Source organism: Mauremys mutica, chromosome 3, assembly GCF_020497125.1.
Source record: "Mauremys mutica isolate MM-2020 ecotype Southern chromosome 3, ASM2049712v1, whole genome shotgun sequence".
NCBI classification, from domain to species: Eukaryota; Metazoa; Chordata; order Testudines; family Geoemydidae; genus Mauremys; species Mauremys mutica.
The window spans coordinates 2,392,232-2,408,913 of record NC_059074.1 but is presented as its reverse complement, the minus strand read 5'-3'; the positions used below and the strand labels follow the sequence as shown (position 1 = coordinate 2,408,913).

General features: G+C 47.1%; 1 protein-coding gene across 1 annotated transcript in view; it reads right to left on the bottom strand.

The window, feature by feature from the left end:
• Window positions 1–16,682, bottom strand: part of IFT172 (intraflagellar transport 172) — a 114,429-nt gene that overhangs the window by 55,693 nt on the left and 42,054 nt on the right. The window contains exons 15-20 of the mRNA XM_045009996.1: window positions 11,278–11,390; window positions 6,255–6,422; window positions 5,682–5,818; window positions 3,737–3,844; window positions 3,014–3,098; window positions 2,465–2,557 (exon numbers count right to left, since the gene is read on the bottom strand). Of these exons, the coding sequence (XP_044865931.1) occupies window positions 2,465–2,557; window positions 3,014–3,098; window positions 3,737–3,844; window positions 5,682–5,818; window positions 6,255–6,422; window positions 11,278–11,390 (704 nt within the window). The remainder of the gene's footprint in view (window positions 1–2,464; window positions 2,558–3,013; window positions 3,099–3,736; window positions 3,845–5,681; window positions 5,819–6,254; window positions 6,423–11,277; window positions 11,391–16,682) is intronic.

Here is a 16,682-nt window from a genome sequence, read left to right as displayed (position 1 = left end):
GGAAGAGAAGGACTTGGGGGTCTGCAGGGGTTCCTCCAAGGGACTGCTTAAAAACAGGGGCAGAGCACAGATCCTGGGGATCTGTGACAAAACAAAAGAGGCCTCTGAAGCCCATTTCATAGGTAGGCAGAATATTATATGTGAAGGGCCAAATTTAACAGCAGGTGACAGGAACAAGGGGAAATAGTAGGGTTGCCAACAATGCAAGGACTACACCTAGTAGAGAAACTGGAATGCATTAATGGCAGAAAGCAACCTGTACAGGAGATGTATCCACACATCTTCCCAGGGCCAGGACAGCTGTCAGGGGAGTTCAAAAGAAAACTGGTGCCATCAGTGACTCCCTTTGCTCTCACGGCCTCACACCACATCCCCACACCCTGCTAGCCAAAGTCAAAGAATTCATGAGAATGGAAGATATGGGGATTTCCCAGACAGAAGAACCCACTGACTGGTGTGAGAGAACGGTTGAAGTATCAAAAGCCCAATGGCAAAATCCAGATTTGCATGTTACACAATAAAATAAACATGTGTGCAGAGAAAGAAAAGACAAATGCTTTCTGCAGTTGACCAGACATCAGAGATTAATTTATCCCCGTGGCTGGTACTTCACAAACAGATGCTCTTCAAAATCCACGAGGGACACTACGGCATAAACAAGTACAAGGCATTTGCACAACAACTGGATGGTCTCTGAGAAGGCAAATTCAGACCTTAGTAGAAGGCTGTGAGATATGTAACAAGGAAAGAAAACAATCACTAGAGCCACTGCTTTCTACAAAGCTACATGACAGACCATGGCAGTGGGTAGCCACAGGTTTTCTGGAAAGGACACATACATTATTGTAGTGGATTGCCTCCCCAGATACATTGACTTGGCTATCCTCACACAGAGTTCATCAGCACAATCGTCCAGAAACTAGTCAATATCTGCAACACAGGGAGTTTCTGAAATCCTCATGTCTGATAATGGGCCTCAAATCACCTCTGAAACATCCCTAGCATTTGCACAGGACTTTGATTTTGAACGTCGTACTAGTAGTCCACATTACCCCCAGAGCAACCGGGAGATGGAGAGGTCAGTGCAAATATTACAAAGACTTCTCTGCAAATATCAGCGGACCCACAGAAAGGACTCCTGGAATATCAGTCAACACTGTTTGCCTCTGGGCTATCTCCAGCAGAATTTCTGATGCAAAGACAGTGAAGGAGGCTTTTACCTGTGGCACTGACTCAGCTCAAACCTCACTGGCCCAACCTGAAGGAATTTTGAGAATGGGATCCTGAAATAAACATTCGGCAGCAGCAAAACTTGAATGTTTGGCACCGAACAAAAGCAGGGCCTGGACTGAGACAGATAAAGTTTGGCTTAAAGGCTCGCAGACATTTGGAACTTGACAGAAACTCCCAGATCCTCCCTAGAGAAGACTCCAAGAAGACTTCTCTGGAGAAACTGGCTCCATCTTCAATATTTCTCAACCCAACAGAGGATCAGGAACCTTCAGGTACTCTGCCAGGATGTGAGAGCCTCTCTTAAGGGAACTCCATACCCAAACTCAACAGAAATGAGAACACAGTCTGGATGTGTGACCACATCTCCTCCACGACTTGATTTTTAGAATACTGCTCAGGACTATTTAAATGCTATTGAAAAGGGGACATATTAGTGTAAACAGTTTTAAGGAATGTTCAGTGTATTTTGAATTGCTGTGTGAAAATACTCTGGTTATTAATGAAGGTTTTAATCTTTTACTATAAAAAGATGGAGCTGTGGAGTGGTTATAGAACTCCTGTTCTCCACGAGAACCATAGCAAAAGTGAAAGTGCTGTATTTTTATGGTTTCTTGCAATATGACTTACACTCCATCAGCATAGGAGAGACTACAATATTGACACAATAAAGAGGAAAAGGAGCAGACAGACCAAATGTACAACCTTAGAACAGTGCACAACTCGACTAGGAGACCAAGGAACCTTTGGAGGGAAGGTAGGAAAAGCTGTGCAAGATGTGGCAAGACACCAAGCCACAGCTGGCAACAACCAGCAAAAGAAGCAGATGTCTCATTTTGTGGCATCTCCTACATTTTGGACATGTTGCAGCAGGCAGCTCAAAAAACATAGGAAGGAACTTCCTGGTACAGTTCTCTGGATGTTGCGTATGTCTCCTCACACTACATCAACAAATGAGCCTCACACCCCAGTACCTCAGGGAAAACCTCACGGCCAATTAATCAGATCTCCGACCCCATACCCCAGGGGTGAACCTCACAGCCAACAAATAAGCCCCACCCCCCAGGGCAAACCCCATAGCCAAGGAATGAGCCCCTCCCCCCCCCGGCAAACCCCATAGCCAGCGAATGAGCCTCCTCCCTCCCTCCCTCCCCCCCCGGGCAAACCCCATAGCCAGCGAATTAGCTCCACACTCCAGGGTAAACTTCTCAGCCAACAACAAACCCTCCCTCACCTGCTCCAGGAAGATCATCTCTGCCAGCTTGTAATTCTTCTCCAGCATGGCTAGGCGGGCACGCACCTGGTAATAGTCTGTGCCATCCCCACCCTATAGACACACACAAACATCTCAGACAAGCTGGGGGACGCAGCACTGGGCATGGTGCAAGGGAGGTGGCTGTGGGAGGCCAGCACCTGGCACCCCGTGAGGGAGGCAGCTGTAGGAAGGGTGCTCTGGCTGCCCCGTGAGGGAGGCAGCTGGGAGGGCACTGTGGGCACCTTGTGAGGGAGGCAGTGGGGGGGTGCTCTAGGCACCCCATGATGGATACAGCCAGGGGGGCGCTTTGGGCATCCTGTGAGGGATGCAGTCGGGATGAGTGGAGCTGGGATGCCTGGGTGAAGGACAGTGTGAGCAATTCCCACATGACTCAGGGTCTCCAGAAACCCCTGCCAGGCCAGCGTGATCGGCTGCACACTCTCCATGCCGGGGAAAGTAGGCGTGGCGCGCACACACACACACACACACACACACTCTGCTGCACAGCAGAAGTGAAGCTTGACTCACGTATTCCTTGGCCACCTGGTCGGCGATCTCATTGGTTTCATGGAGGAATCGCGCCTTTGACACGTGGCCCAGCGCTGAGAAGCATCTGGGGAGAGTGAGGAGGGCAGAGTGACCAGCAGCATGGGCTGCCAAGCAGATACCTGGGCTTTTATCTGCCCTCAGACCCAGAAGGCAAGGCCAGGGCTCAGAACACTGGGGCAGGTAGTCACAGCGAAGTAAGGCCAAGCCATAGCACTGACCGACTCCACAAGAGGGAGCTCGAGCCCCATGCTCTGCCTGTTTTCCACCCCACAGAGCCATGAGCTCTGCTCCGCAGGAGGGAGCCCCAGAAACATGCTCTGTCTATGCACCTTCGTAGGGCTGTCGGCCCATGGCAGGGGGCCCCAGCCACCTGTTTGTATCCCGCACCCTCCGACATGAGCTCTGCTCCGCAGGAGAGAGCACCAGCCACGTGCTCTGTCCACCTTGTGATCTGTAGCAGAGCTATGCTACACAGGCATGTGTCCCGCACGTCTGCCCCAGGGCCAAGGATGGTAAGACTGAGCCAGCACCTGGGATGGAGAACGCTGCGCACCCCACTGCAGGAACTCTGGCTCACACGTAACACTGAAAGGCACACAATCCAGTTCTCCTTGGCCAGAACCTGGGCCACTGGGATCAGGCCTTTGGGGCGTGAGGAACCCCCAGAAGGAAAGGTACCGGGTGGCAGGTTCCTCCCTGTACCTCTCAGCGATGTGCAGCTGCTTGGCCTCCAGGGCTAGTCTGCTTAGGGTCTTCCACATGGCTTCGGTCTCCGTGGACATTTCCAGCGTCTCCAAGAATGCAGCTGCCCTGGGGAGAGGAGGGTTTGCAGCACATTAGAGAAGAGGGAGGTGGGTTACCATGTGACCCTGCAGCACTGTGAGGCCCTGGGGCTCAGCAGCCCTTCAGCTGGGCCTGTCCTACGAGTGTCTGACACTCTTTTCCACTTTGGAAAACCCTGATGGATTTTGTTCCACACAACCACCACCCTTCACCCTTTCTCCTGGCCATGGACAGGGCTCTGGCTGGTGCTACCTGAACTGCTCAGTTCCTGCCCTGCATGTCACCCCAGAGCCCACCCAGCCCTGCCGCCCGCTCTCTGGCTGTCTCTCCCTCATGCAGGAACAGGCTGTGGGCAGCCCAAGGAGCCCCACCTGCTGGGCCTCTCTGGGGATCTGTTGAAAAGCATCACGGCTCCGTGGAGGGCAGTGACGGGGAAGCCTGAGGACGGCAAACCAGGGCTAGCTGTTTCTTGTTGCTTATAACAGCCGCAGCCACACCCCACTGTTACCCCTCTGGCTACAGCAGGGAAATTCTGTCCCCCTGAACTCACAGTGACTTCACTGGGGCCAGCGTCTCACACAGCGAGCCTCTGGGTGCTGAGAACTAGGCTGGCTCCTTTCGACCATTTGGGCAGAAGCACAAAGATGTGCCATGCTTTACCTCAGAAGCAGCTCAATACCCCATGCACCACCGCAAACCTACCTCCCACTGTGATGCAAACAGAGGGGCCAAGCTGCAGTTCCAGCCCCACAGAGCCCCACAGATGGCGTCTGCATCCATGCACAGGCCCATGTGGGCTCAAGAGGCTTTTGCAGAGCTCTGCATCTCTGAGGAGACCTGACATATGCACGCAGCCTGGAACAGGCCCTCACACACACTGCTCAGAACCTGCATTCGTTCCTTTGCACAGGTTTAAGAACATAGGAACGGCCATACTGGGTCAGACCACAGGTTCATCTAGCCCAGTATCCTGTCTTCCCACAGTGGCCAATGCCAGGTGCCCCAGAGGGAATGAACAGATCAGGTAATCACCAAGTGATCCATCTCCTGTCCCCATTCCCAGCTTCTGGCAAACAGAGGCACCAGCCCTGCCCATCCTGCCTAATAGCCATGGATGGACCTGTCCTCCATGAATTTATCTAGTTCTTTTTGAACCCTGTTATAGTCTTGGCTTCACAACACCCTCTGGCAAAGAGTTCCACAGGTTGACTGTGCGTTATGTGAAGAAATACTGCCTTTTTTTGTTTTAAACCTGCTGCTTATTAATTTCATTGGGAGACCCTGGTTCCTGTGTTGCGAGAAGGAGTAAATAACACTTCCTTGTTCAATTTCTCCAAACCAGTCATGATTTTATAGACCTTTATCATATCCCCCCTTAGTTGTCTCACATCTATTAGCGCACACTCATGCTCTGGCTGTGCTCTCATATTTGCACACATATCCTTGGACATCACACCTGGCTACTGCACTCCCTTCTGCTACTTATACTGGGCACAGGGGAGTCTGGGCAGATTGATTCTGTAAGCTGCCACACTGCTCACAGCTCCTGGCTCCGCTCCCCTCCAGCTCTCCGGGGATTTTCTGTCGCTGTCCGCCCTGTGATGGATGGGACAGTGATCACCGGGGACCCTCTTCTTCCCTTGAATGAAGCTGGCACCACGTCTGGTGGCTGCCCTCAGACATCTCCCTCCAGCCCACACCGTTCTGTTCAGTGGCCAGTTGCCCTGTCCCCCACGAATTGCACCGTCTGGCTCCCCCATGCCTGCTCTTCGTCACAACACCTCCCTCACTTCCAGCCACCCTTTAGCCTCCTTGTGGACTCGACTGCCCAGCCCACCCCGGGTCACTGGCTGCCAGCACTCACCTGCTATAGTCCCCATCATCAATTGCTGTTCCAAACTCAATGAGCCCCTCATCCAGCGTGTAGGACACCGTGTTCACCCCTTCCGTCACTATCACCTCAGTCTTCCCATTGCTCCGCTCCAGGTTCACGATATCCCCCTGAAAGAGCCCCACACACCTCAGCACCTCCACTCTCAGCTGCCATTCCGCCTTCCGCTGTGCACAGGGAGGGGGCTGGGGCACACTGGGACAGCTCTGCCATAGTCTCCTACAGGTAGATGAGCTCAGCAGAACTGACCCCTACCAGGCACTTGGGCTAACCCCACCGTCACAAGCAGAACTAAGAGAAAGGCCATTTCTCCCAGTGAACTCCCGAACGTCACCCGTCCGCCTTCTGCTCTCTCCATCCCCTCCTACCCTACAGCTTTCAGGAGGGTCAGACCCCAGGCTTCCTCCTATTCCCCTTTCAAAGCACCACCCCATCTGTTCTCGCTGCATAAAATACTGCTCTGCCCAGTGCCCTCCCAGAACCCCCCCACATGACGGTGGGTGACGGTGGGGAGCTCTGGGGGAAGGGAGCAGACTGGAATTTTACCTTCAGCGGGAACATGGTAACTCGCTCTGGGGCATCGTTGTTGTACCAAATGCAGAGGCTGTTTCTGTTCTGAGCCACCACCACATCACTGCCTGGGACCCACTGCACATAGGAGCAGTAGTTCAGGATCGTGGTCTTGGTGCTGCTCTCAATGTCATAAAGCTGCAACTAGATGAGGAAAGAGACAGAATCAGCAGGGCCGTGACCCACCCCGGCGAGGACACTGGCACCCTGCATCCAGCCACCTAGTGCTGTGACACAGCTGGATCTCATACGCTGAGTCAGGTCAGCCTGCTCAGCATCTAGATGGGAGATTTTCCAGGCACAGACATCTGCTGCAGAGACTGAGGTGAGTAGGTCAGAGAGGGGGCGGTGCTCTCCCCTCGGGGCAGTACTGATCCCAAGGACCCAGTATGGTGCTAGGCTGTGCTGTGGGGCCACTCCCAGAGAGAGCCCATTGTGATGATCTGGGAAACCTGTTTTTACAATTTAACAAATTCCATGTGAGATTATGAACTCCCTGTATGTATCTTTACCAAGCTGCACGCTCCAGTTTGAATATGCAGCCCTTATATATTGAGTATTAGCCCTTATTAAATCCAGGATCTTTATTAACACCTGTTAATTTTTAGGATCTAGCAAAGTTATGAATTTAAACTCCCAGGCTGGTCTGCTGAAAGTGCTGTGCAGGTTCCGTTTGAGGATGAAGACTTACCAGACAGTTGTAAGATACACTCATAGCCTGTCTGGTATTGATGGGTCTTCTCTTCCCAGTCCTCAGCCTCAAAGGAAACCTGCACCAGACTTTCAAAAGATAAGCCTGGGAGCTTAAATTCATAACTCTGCTAAATACTAAAAATCATGGTCTTAATGAAGACATTGGATTTATGGTTTATTACAACAATCTGTAACTCACTAACACACACACACACTCCTTTTGTCCTATGATCACAGCGGTGTTAACAGGCCACTTCACCTTGAATGGTCTCTTACCATTCTAACTACTTAAGCTAAACTCTCTGTTCCACCTTGCATTTAGCTGTGACATGTCTGTGAGTGCCTTTCCCAGACCTGAAGAAGAGCTCTTTGCAGCTCGAAAGCTTGTCTCCCTCACCACTAGAAGCTGGTCCAATAAAAGATATCATCTCATGCACCTTGTCTCTCTAATATCCTGGGACTGAACCAGCTACAACACTGCATTCAAGGTCTCAAAATGTAATTACAAACAGGGATTCGTCACCGAGTGGGAGTGTTTCCAGTGGGGTCCCTCAGGGATTGATTCTTGGCCCTATGTTATTTAATATTTTTATCAATGAACTGGAAGAAAACATAAAACCATCACTAATAAAGTTTGCAGAGGACACAAAAATTGAGGGAGAGGTAAATAATGAAAAGGACGGGTCACTGATTCACAGCGATCTGTTCCACTTGGTAAACAGGACGCAAGCAAACAGCATGCATTTCAATACAGCTAAATGTAAATGTATACTGTGACACTGACAGGCCAGGGGCCAGTGCATGCCAGGGTCTCCATGTCTCAACTAGACAATGACAGACATGGACTCTGTCGGCTCACTTGTGGGTTAATATTGATAAAACAGGTATTAGAATTACAAGAAAGTGAATGTTTGTGAGTTGCTGCTCCATAAATCTTATTGAGAGATCTGTGCTCCACATTATAATGTAATATTTGAGCGGTTGTCCTGTGAACCTCTGTGGCTGTATGAATTATCACAGATGAGAGGGACATTAATTCATGGGAAGAGCTGCTCTCTTCTACAGAAACAGTTATGCCTCTCCTGAAAGAGGAGACCCATGGATACCAGGCAGGATATGAGTGGATTTTACAGCTGGAAACTCCCTACATCTGGATTGAGGAATTGTCAACAAAAGGACTAAAGACTCTTATTTTTGTTCTGCCCTCCCTCCTGTGAAGATGAATCATGACAGTGGACTCCTCCCAAGTCCCATCAATTGAGTTTGAAGCTCAGAGCACATGGCAGGAGAGGGATAAAAACCTATGCTGCTTGGACTGGGGGTGGGTGGAGGGGTGGAGGTGGGGGAAAGCAAGGTGTTTCTAGACATAAGCAAGAAATCCCCAGCTGCTTAGCCTGGGCTAGCCCTAAAGGTCAAATAGAACTTGCTGATTACAGAAGCCTGTATTACCTTTTCATACCTAAGGCTGCAAAGAATCCTGTGGCACCTTATAGACTAACAGATGTTTTGCAGCATTGAGCTTTCGTGGGTGAACACCCACTTCATCGGATGCAAAGTGGGTATTCACCCACGAAAGCTCATGCTGCAAAACGTCTGTTAGTCTATAAGGTGCCACAGGACTCTTTGCTGCTTTTACAGATCCAGACTAACACGGCTACCCCTCTGATACTTGATACCTAAGGCTGTAACTCATTGATGTGTCTGTTTGCTTGCTTTAATCTGGTAAATAACTCTCTGATTTCCTTTTCCTATTTAATACATCTTCATGTAGTTTACTATAAGGCTACAAGTGTTGTCTTTGGTGTGAGATCTAGGATGACTGGTCCTTTGGGATCAGAAGTAACCTGATTATTGCTGTGATTTGTGGTGTAAGGGGCCATCTATCACAGAGATACGCTCACCTGGGTGGCAAGAAAGACTGGAGAACCCAAGGGGACTGTCTGTGACTCTGTGTTAAGGCTACCGAAGTGCCTGAGGAATTTGCACTTGATGCAGGTGGTTGGTGAAATCTATGTTTAGAACTCACAACCAGTTAACGGTCTGCCCTGAGGTTGCTTTTGCACTACCCTTAGAAGCTATATGTAGGCCATACATACTTACAGGATGGGGGATCTATCCTGGGAAGCAGTGACTGAAAAATATTTGGGGGTCCTGGGGGATAATCTGCTGAACACAAGCTCCCAGTGTGATGCCGTGGCCAAAAGAACTAATGTCATCCGGAGAGGGATAACTAGGGGAATCTTGAGCAGGAATAGAGAGGTATATTAGGCACTTGTGTGACCGTTGCTGGAATACTGTGTCCAGTTCCAGTGCTCACAATTCAAGAAGGATGTTGATAAATTGGAGAGAAGTCAGAGAAGGATTAGAAAACCTGCCTTATAGAGCTCAATCTATTTAGCTTAGCAAAGAAAAGGTTAAGGGATGACTTGATCCCAATCTATAATATCTACACAGATTCATAGAAATGTAGCCTGGAAGGGACCTTGAGACATCATCAATCCAGCCCCTGCACTGTGGCAGGACCAGTAACCCTAGACCAACCCTGACAGGTGTTTGTCAAACATGTTTTTTTAAATTTTCAATGACGTGAATTCCACAACCTCCCTTGAAAGCCTATTTCATAGCTTAACTACCCTGAGAGTTAGAAAGTTTTTCCTAACGTCTAGCGTAAATCGTCCTTGCTGCAGATTAATGACCATTATGTCTTGTCCTACTTTCTGTGGAAATGGAGAACTGATCGCCGTCCTTTTTAACAGCTCTGAGCATAGCTGAAGACTGTAATCACCTCCCTCCCCCATTCTTTTCTCAAGACGAAACATGCTCAGTTTTTGTAACCTTTCCTCCTAGGTCAGGTTTTCTAAACTTTTTATCAGTTTTGTTGCTGTCCACTACTAGCCTCTCTCCAATTTGTCGATATCTTTCTTTAAGCGTGGCCTGCAGAACTGGACGTAGTGTTCTAGCTGAGGCCTCAACAGTGCCGACTAGAGCACGACAATTAATTCCCATCTCTTATACAAGACTCCTGTTAATACATCCCAGAATATTAGCCTTTTCCACAGCTGCATCACATTATTGACTCATATTCAATTTGTGATTCACAAGAATCCCCAGAGCCTTTTCAGCAGTATGACCACCTAGCCAGTTATTCCCCGGTTTGTAGCTGTGCTTTTGATTTTTCCTTCCTAAATGAAGTACTTTGCACTTGTCTTTTTTGAATTTCATCTTGTTGATTTCAGACCAATTCTCCAATATGTCAAGGTCATTTTGAATTCTAAACCTGCCCTCCAAAGAGTTTGAAATCCCTCCCAGTGTGGTGTCATCTGCAAATTTCATAAGCGTACTCTCCACTCCATTATCCAAGTCATTAATGAAAATATCGATAGTACCGGACACAGAGTTGACCCCTGCAAGACACTACATGGGGAACAAATATTTAATAATGGTTGGTCAATCTAGCAGAGCAAAGCACAACACAATCCAACTGCTGGAAGTTGAAGCTAGACAAATTCAGACTGGAATTAGGACACACATTTTTAATGGTGAGAGTAATTAATGATTAGAACAATTTACCAAGGGTCGTGATGCATTCTCCATCAGTGGCAATTTTAAAATCCAGCTTAGATGTTTTTCAAAAAAATCTGCTCTAGGAATTATTTTGGGAAAGTTCTCTGGCCTGTGTGAGACAGGGGATCAGACTGGGTGATCCCAGTGGTTCCTTCTGGCCTGGGAATCTATAATCTGTGAAACTCGGAGGTCTCTCCAGGGAAAGGTGAGCTGCAGTGTAAAGCACTGTGTTCATGATGTTTGTTGTTTTCTATAAGATCTGTGTATTTCTTGTATTTTCTTGTATAATCTTGTGATTATGTAAACAGCAACGGTGTTACAATCCTGTGCAAAGTGTCTGTGTTTCATGTGTTGCAGCTATCACACGCCCATGAAGAGGTAAACCATGGGCCCAGAACGCCCCCCGGCTGGAGTTCAGGGAAAGGGTGCATGTAAGCTATGGGCAAGCCTAAGGGGTCAGTACTGAGTCCAGGGGCTGAGCAGTGTGGCAGCAGCTCTCCGGAGAGAGGGCTAGACAGGGGCTGTGCTCTGAGAATGTGACTAGAAGCCCCAAAGCAGTGGGAGTGCTTGGATGCTGTGCAGTGTCCAGAGGATTAAAACACCTGGGACTGAGCGGCTGGATCCTCTCATGGCAAGTGTCCAAGAGGAGACACTAGATTAGAGCGGTGACACCCACCTTCCCCGCTCCTGGGCATGCCCAGCTCATTCCCCGTACCCTGGGCATGCCTGTCTCCCACCTCACCCTCATCTTCTTGTCCCTGAAGAGAAGCTTGTGGCCTGTCTCATTCAGCTCCAGCCAGTCAATCTTGCTGTCATGGCTGATGGTGCCAATGTTGTAGCCACCAACAAGATCCACTGGGAAAGGGAAAGAAGAGAGGCTCAGTATGAGAATGTTCTGTCAAGCCAGGAGGTGAATGGCAGGGCAGACCTGCAGAAGCCTTGCTGCAAAGAGGGCACTCAGTCTGTGGGCAGGAGAAGGATGGAGAGGGATTATTTAGGGTGGTACAAGGGGGACACAACTCAGAGCAAGAGGATGACACTGAGAAAGGGACATGTAAGCTGCATATCAGGATAAGTCCCCTGACAGCGAACTGTGTCAAGCAGGGACTCATCTCCCAAGGATGGAAGCCCATCCGTCTCCTGCGACATGTAAACTAGTACCAGACAGAACACTAATAAATTCCCAGGCAAAGAGCATTGTTAAACAAAGTGAGAGGTTCGAAACTGCTCTCTGTGATCAGTGTGTGCTAGAAAATCTCTATCTCCTCCTCCCCGGAACACACCAACATTTCAGTAAAGTGGGAAATTACTTACCTTATAGTAACTGATGATCTTTGAGATGTGTTGTCTACATGTCTTCCACTCATGGGCATTATGCACTCCCTAGCGCCACAGATAGGACATTTTCTTCTTACTAGCAGTCCCCCATTGGTCTGCACATACTCACACAATCCATCCCACCCAGGCAAAAAGGGGTGGGGTGGACCAACTGCCACTAAGTTCATTCACCGGCCAAAATCTTGAAGGCCTTCATATAGTGGGGAAGGAGGATGGGTCATGGAATACATACAGACAACACACATTGAAGAACATCAGTTACTATAAGTAAGTAACCTCTTTTTCTTAACTGAGTGGTTGTCTATATGTCTTCCACTCATGGAGACTGAAAAGTAATTGACAAATTGAGGTGGGTACACAAGTGTTACGTAAAGACAGATCTGAGGAACAAAGCTGTAACAAAGGTTACATCGTCTCTAGTTGCCGGTCCAGCTACGTAATGTTTCATGAGAGTATGAATAGAAGCCCACGTGGTTACCTTAGGAACTCCTAAAACCGAGACATTACTAAAAGAAGCTATGGAATCATCTCAGGCTCTTGTAGAATGGGCCCTAATTACTAACGATAGCACAGTTTAATACATCTTGAAATCCAACTTGAAAGTGTTTGAGAGGAAATCGGTTTCTCTTTAACTCCCTCAGCATATGCCAAATAATATGGAACAACTACTAAAAAAAAAAAGTTCTGTTCAGATAAAAGGTGAAATAAAGCTCTAGCTACAGCTACAGAGTGCAGAGTCCTTTCCATTTTATCAGCATCAGGTTTTGGACAAGGTATTGGTAAATTAACTGCCTGGTCAACATGAAATTCGGACACAATCTTAGGCAGAAAACTTGGATGAGGGCTTAATGAAACTTTACCTCTATGAAATATCATATAGGAAGGATGGACCAATCAGGGGACAAGATAATTTCAAATCTCTGTGTTCCTTGTTGGTCCTCTGGTCAGGTGTTCATCAGGTTACTGAGCTTGTTAACCCTTAACTATCTGTTATGACAGAGGACCTGACATCAAAGCATTAATTTCACTCATGCTATATGCAAAAATACTGTTTCCATGGATGGAAGGTTTAACGGAGGGGTAGCTAAAGTCTTAAGTTGAGTTTTCATTAAACTAGACAATAAAATATTCAGATCTCTAGGGATCCTTCATAGGTGGAAATACTTTAACCAGACTCTAAAGGAATCTTTTAGAAATAGGATGAGAAAATATATTAAACCCAACCATCTTCTTAGGATGATAGGCAGATATTGAGCATAAGAATGGCCATACTGGGTCAGACTAATGCTCCACTTAGCCCAATATCCTGTCTTCGGACAGTGGCCAGTACCAGATGCTCCAGAGGGAATGAATAGAACAGGGCATTTTCGAGTGAGTCATCCCCTGTGGGAGGTATTGCTAACACAGAGAAGGACCGGGATATCATACAAGAAGATCCGGATGACCTTGTAAACTGGAGTAATAGTAATAGGATGAAATTTAATAGTGAAAAGTGTAAGGTCATGTATTTAGGGATTAATAACAAGAATTTTAGTTATAAATTGGGGACGCATTAGATGGAAGTAACAGAGGAGGAGAAGGACCTCAGAGTATTGGTTGATCACAGGATGACTATGAGCCGCCAATGTGATATGGCCGTTAAAAAAGCTAATGCAGTTTTAGGATGCATCAGGCGAGGTATTTCCAGCAAAGATAAGGAGGTGTTAGTACCATTATACAAGGCACTGGTGAGACCTCATCTGGAATACTGTGTGCAGTTCTGGTCTCCCATGTTTAAGAAGGATAAATTCAAACTGGAACAGGTTCAGAGACGGGCTACTAGGATGATCCGAGGAATGGAAAACCTGTCTTATGAAAGGAGACTCAAAGAGCTTGGCTTGCTTAGCCTAACCAAAAGAAGGTTGAGGGGGGATATGATTGCTCTTTATAAATATATCAGAGGGATTAATATCAGGGAGGGAGAGGAATTATTTAAGCTTAGTACCAATGTGGACACAAGAACAAATGGATATAAACTGGAGACTAGGAAGTTTAGACTTGAAATTAGATGAAGGTTTCTAACCATTAGAGGAGTGAAGTTCTGGAACAGCCTTCCAAGGGGAGTAGTGGGGGCAAAAGACATATCTGGCTTTAAGACTAAGCTTGATAAGTTTATGGAGGGGATGGTATGATGGGATAGCCTAATTTTGGCAATTAATTTAGCAATTGATCTTTGATTATCAGCAGGTAAGTATGCCCAGTGGTCTGTGATGGGATGTTAGATGGGTTGGGATCTGAGTTACTATAGAGAATTCTTTCCTGGGTGCTGGCTGGTGAGTCTTGCCCACATGCTCAGGGTTTAACTGATCGCCATATTTGGGGTCGAGAAGGAATTTTCCTCCAGGGCAGATTGGCAGAGGCCCTGGAGGTTTTTCGCCTTCCTCTGCAGCATGGGGCATGGGTCACTTGCTGGAGGATTCTCTGCAGCTTGAGGTCTTCAAACCACAATTTGAGGACTTCAATAACTCAGACATAGGTTAGGGGTTTGTTACAGGAGTGGGTGGGTGAGATTCTGTGGCCTGCATTGTGCAGCAGGTCAGACTAGATGATCATAATGGTCCCTTCTGATCTTAAAGTCTATGAGTTTAGTTCCCACTTCTGGCAGTTGGAGGTTTAGGGACATCCAAAACATGGAGTTGCATCCATGACCATCTTGGCTAAAGAAGAGCTCTGTGTATGCTCAAAAGCTTGTCTCTTTCACAGCAGAAGTGGGTCCAACAAAAGATATAACCTCACCCACCTTGCCTATCATCTTGGCTAATAGCTACTGATGGACCTATTCTCTATGAACTTACCTAATTCTTTTTTTAACCCAGTTACACTTTTGGCCCTCACAACATCCCCTGGAAACAAGATCCACAATTTGACTGTGTGTTGTGCGAAGAAGAACATTCTTTTGTTTATTTTAAACCTGCTGCCTATTAATTTCACTGGGTGACTCCTGGTTCTTGTATAACACTTCCCTATTCACTTCCTCTACACCATTCATGATTTATAGACCTCTATCATATCCCTGCTCAGGCATTTCATTTCTAAGATGAACAGTTCCAGTCTTTTTAAATCTCTCCTCATATGGAAGCTGCTCCATAACCCTAATCGTTGTTGTTGCCCTTCTCTGCACCTTTTCCAATTCTAACATATCTTTTTTGGAGTGGGGTGACCAGAACTGCACACGGTATTCAAAGTGTAGTATAGAATGGATTTATATAATGGCATTATGATATTTTCTGTTGTCTTATTGATCCCTTTCCTAACAATTCCTGTTATTTTATTTGACTGCCACTGCACAGTGAGCAGATGTTTTGAGAGAACTATCCACTGATGACTATAAAATCAATTTGAGTGGTAACAGCTAATTTAGACCCCAACTTTTTGTATGTATAGTTGGGATTATTTTCTCCAGGGTGCACTACTTTGGATTTATCAACATTGAATTTCAGCTGCCACTTTCTTGCCCAGTCTTCCAGTTTAGTGAGATCCCTTTGTAACTCTTCACAGTCTGCTGTGTTTACTATCTTGAGTAATTTTGTATCTAAAAATTTTGCTACCTCACCGTTCACCCCCTTTTCCAGATAATTTATGAATACGTTCAACAGCACTAGTTCCTGTACAGATCCTTGGGGGACCCCGCTGTTTACCTCTCTTCACAGTGAAAACTGACCGTTTAGTCCTACTTTTTGTTTCCTATCTTTTAACCAGTTATAGATCCATGAAAGGACCTTTCCGCTTATCCCACGGCAGCTTACTTTGCTTAGGAGCCATTGGTGAGAGACCTAGCCAACGGCTTTCTGGTTTGTGAAGTATAAATTCTGTGTCTTTAAGGTAGCTCTTGAAGCCTTCACAGCATGGAAGGAGTCATCAGTCTTGAAACTGAATAAACCTGTTCCCTCAAAATGTATCCTGAACTTCACATGGGAAACCAGAGGACTGAAACCATGAAGCTCTTCTCATGACTAATGCTGTAGCACCTGAACAGACGCCCGTGTTAACTGCATCTCCAGCTGTCTGTAAAGCTGTTCTGCAAAGTCCTTCATTAATAACATTTCATATTGAGATTTCTGAAGCTACTTGATTTAAAGATTTAAACATTTGATTGACAACAGACATAATCATATCTAGATAGGAGAGCCCTATAGTTAGAAATCCTCATTGGGAGCACTGATTTCTGTGCCATGAGCTTGTCCCGAATAGTTTGCTGTAAGATTGCTGCTTTGTGCGCTCTCGAGCAGCAGTGAACTGTGTGCCAGACGGGTATAAAACATCTCTAAGTCTTTAGTGGGAACTTGGTATTCCCTATCAGCTCTCTCAATCATCATTGGCATCAACATGAGGTTTGAGCTGGTTGCAGTAACCCCTCATTTATGGACACGGCTATTCTGTCACATGCAGCAGCGTGGAAAATAACTAAAATCTTATTCACCCACGAAAGCTTATGCGCCAATACTTCTGTTAGTCTATAAGGTGCCACAGGACTCTTTGTCACGTTTTAAAAATCTTATGAGAGTTCTTATCTGTCAGATCAGAATTGAAAACCTGCTACCGCTATGACCATAAGTGGTACAACCTGTACTGGTCAACGCTGAGTGCTGAGCAGCAGTTAATTGACCCAGAAATCTCAGGAAGTGCCAACAGCTTCTGCCAGACAAGCGCCTGAGGAGAGTAGCGGAATCCCTGATGGAGGAAATGCCATCAAAAGGCGGATGAGCAAATTCACTGGGTTTCTGCCAAGGGCATCCATGCAGGACAGATTGGGCCCTTCAGCTGAGGCTA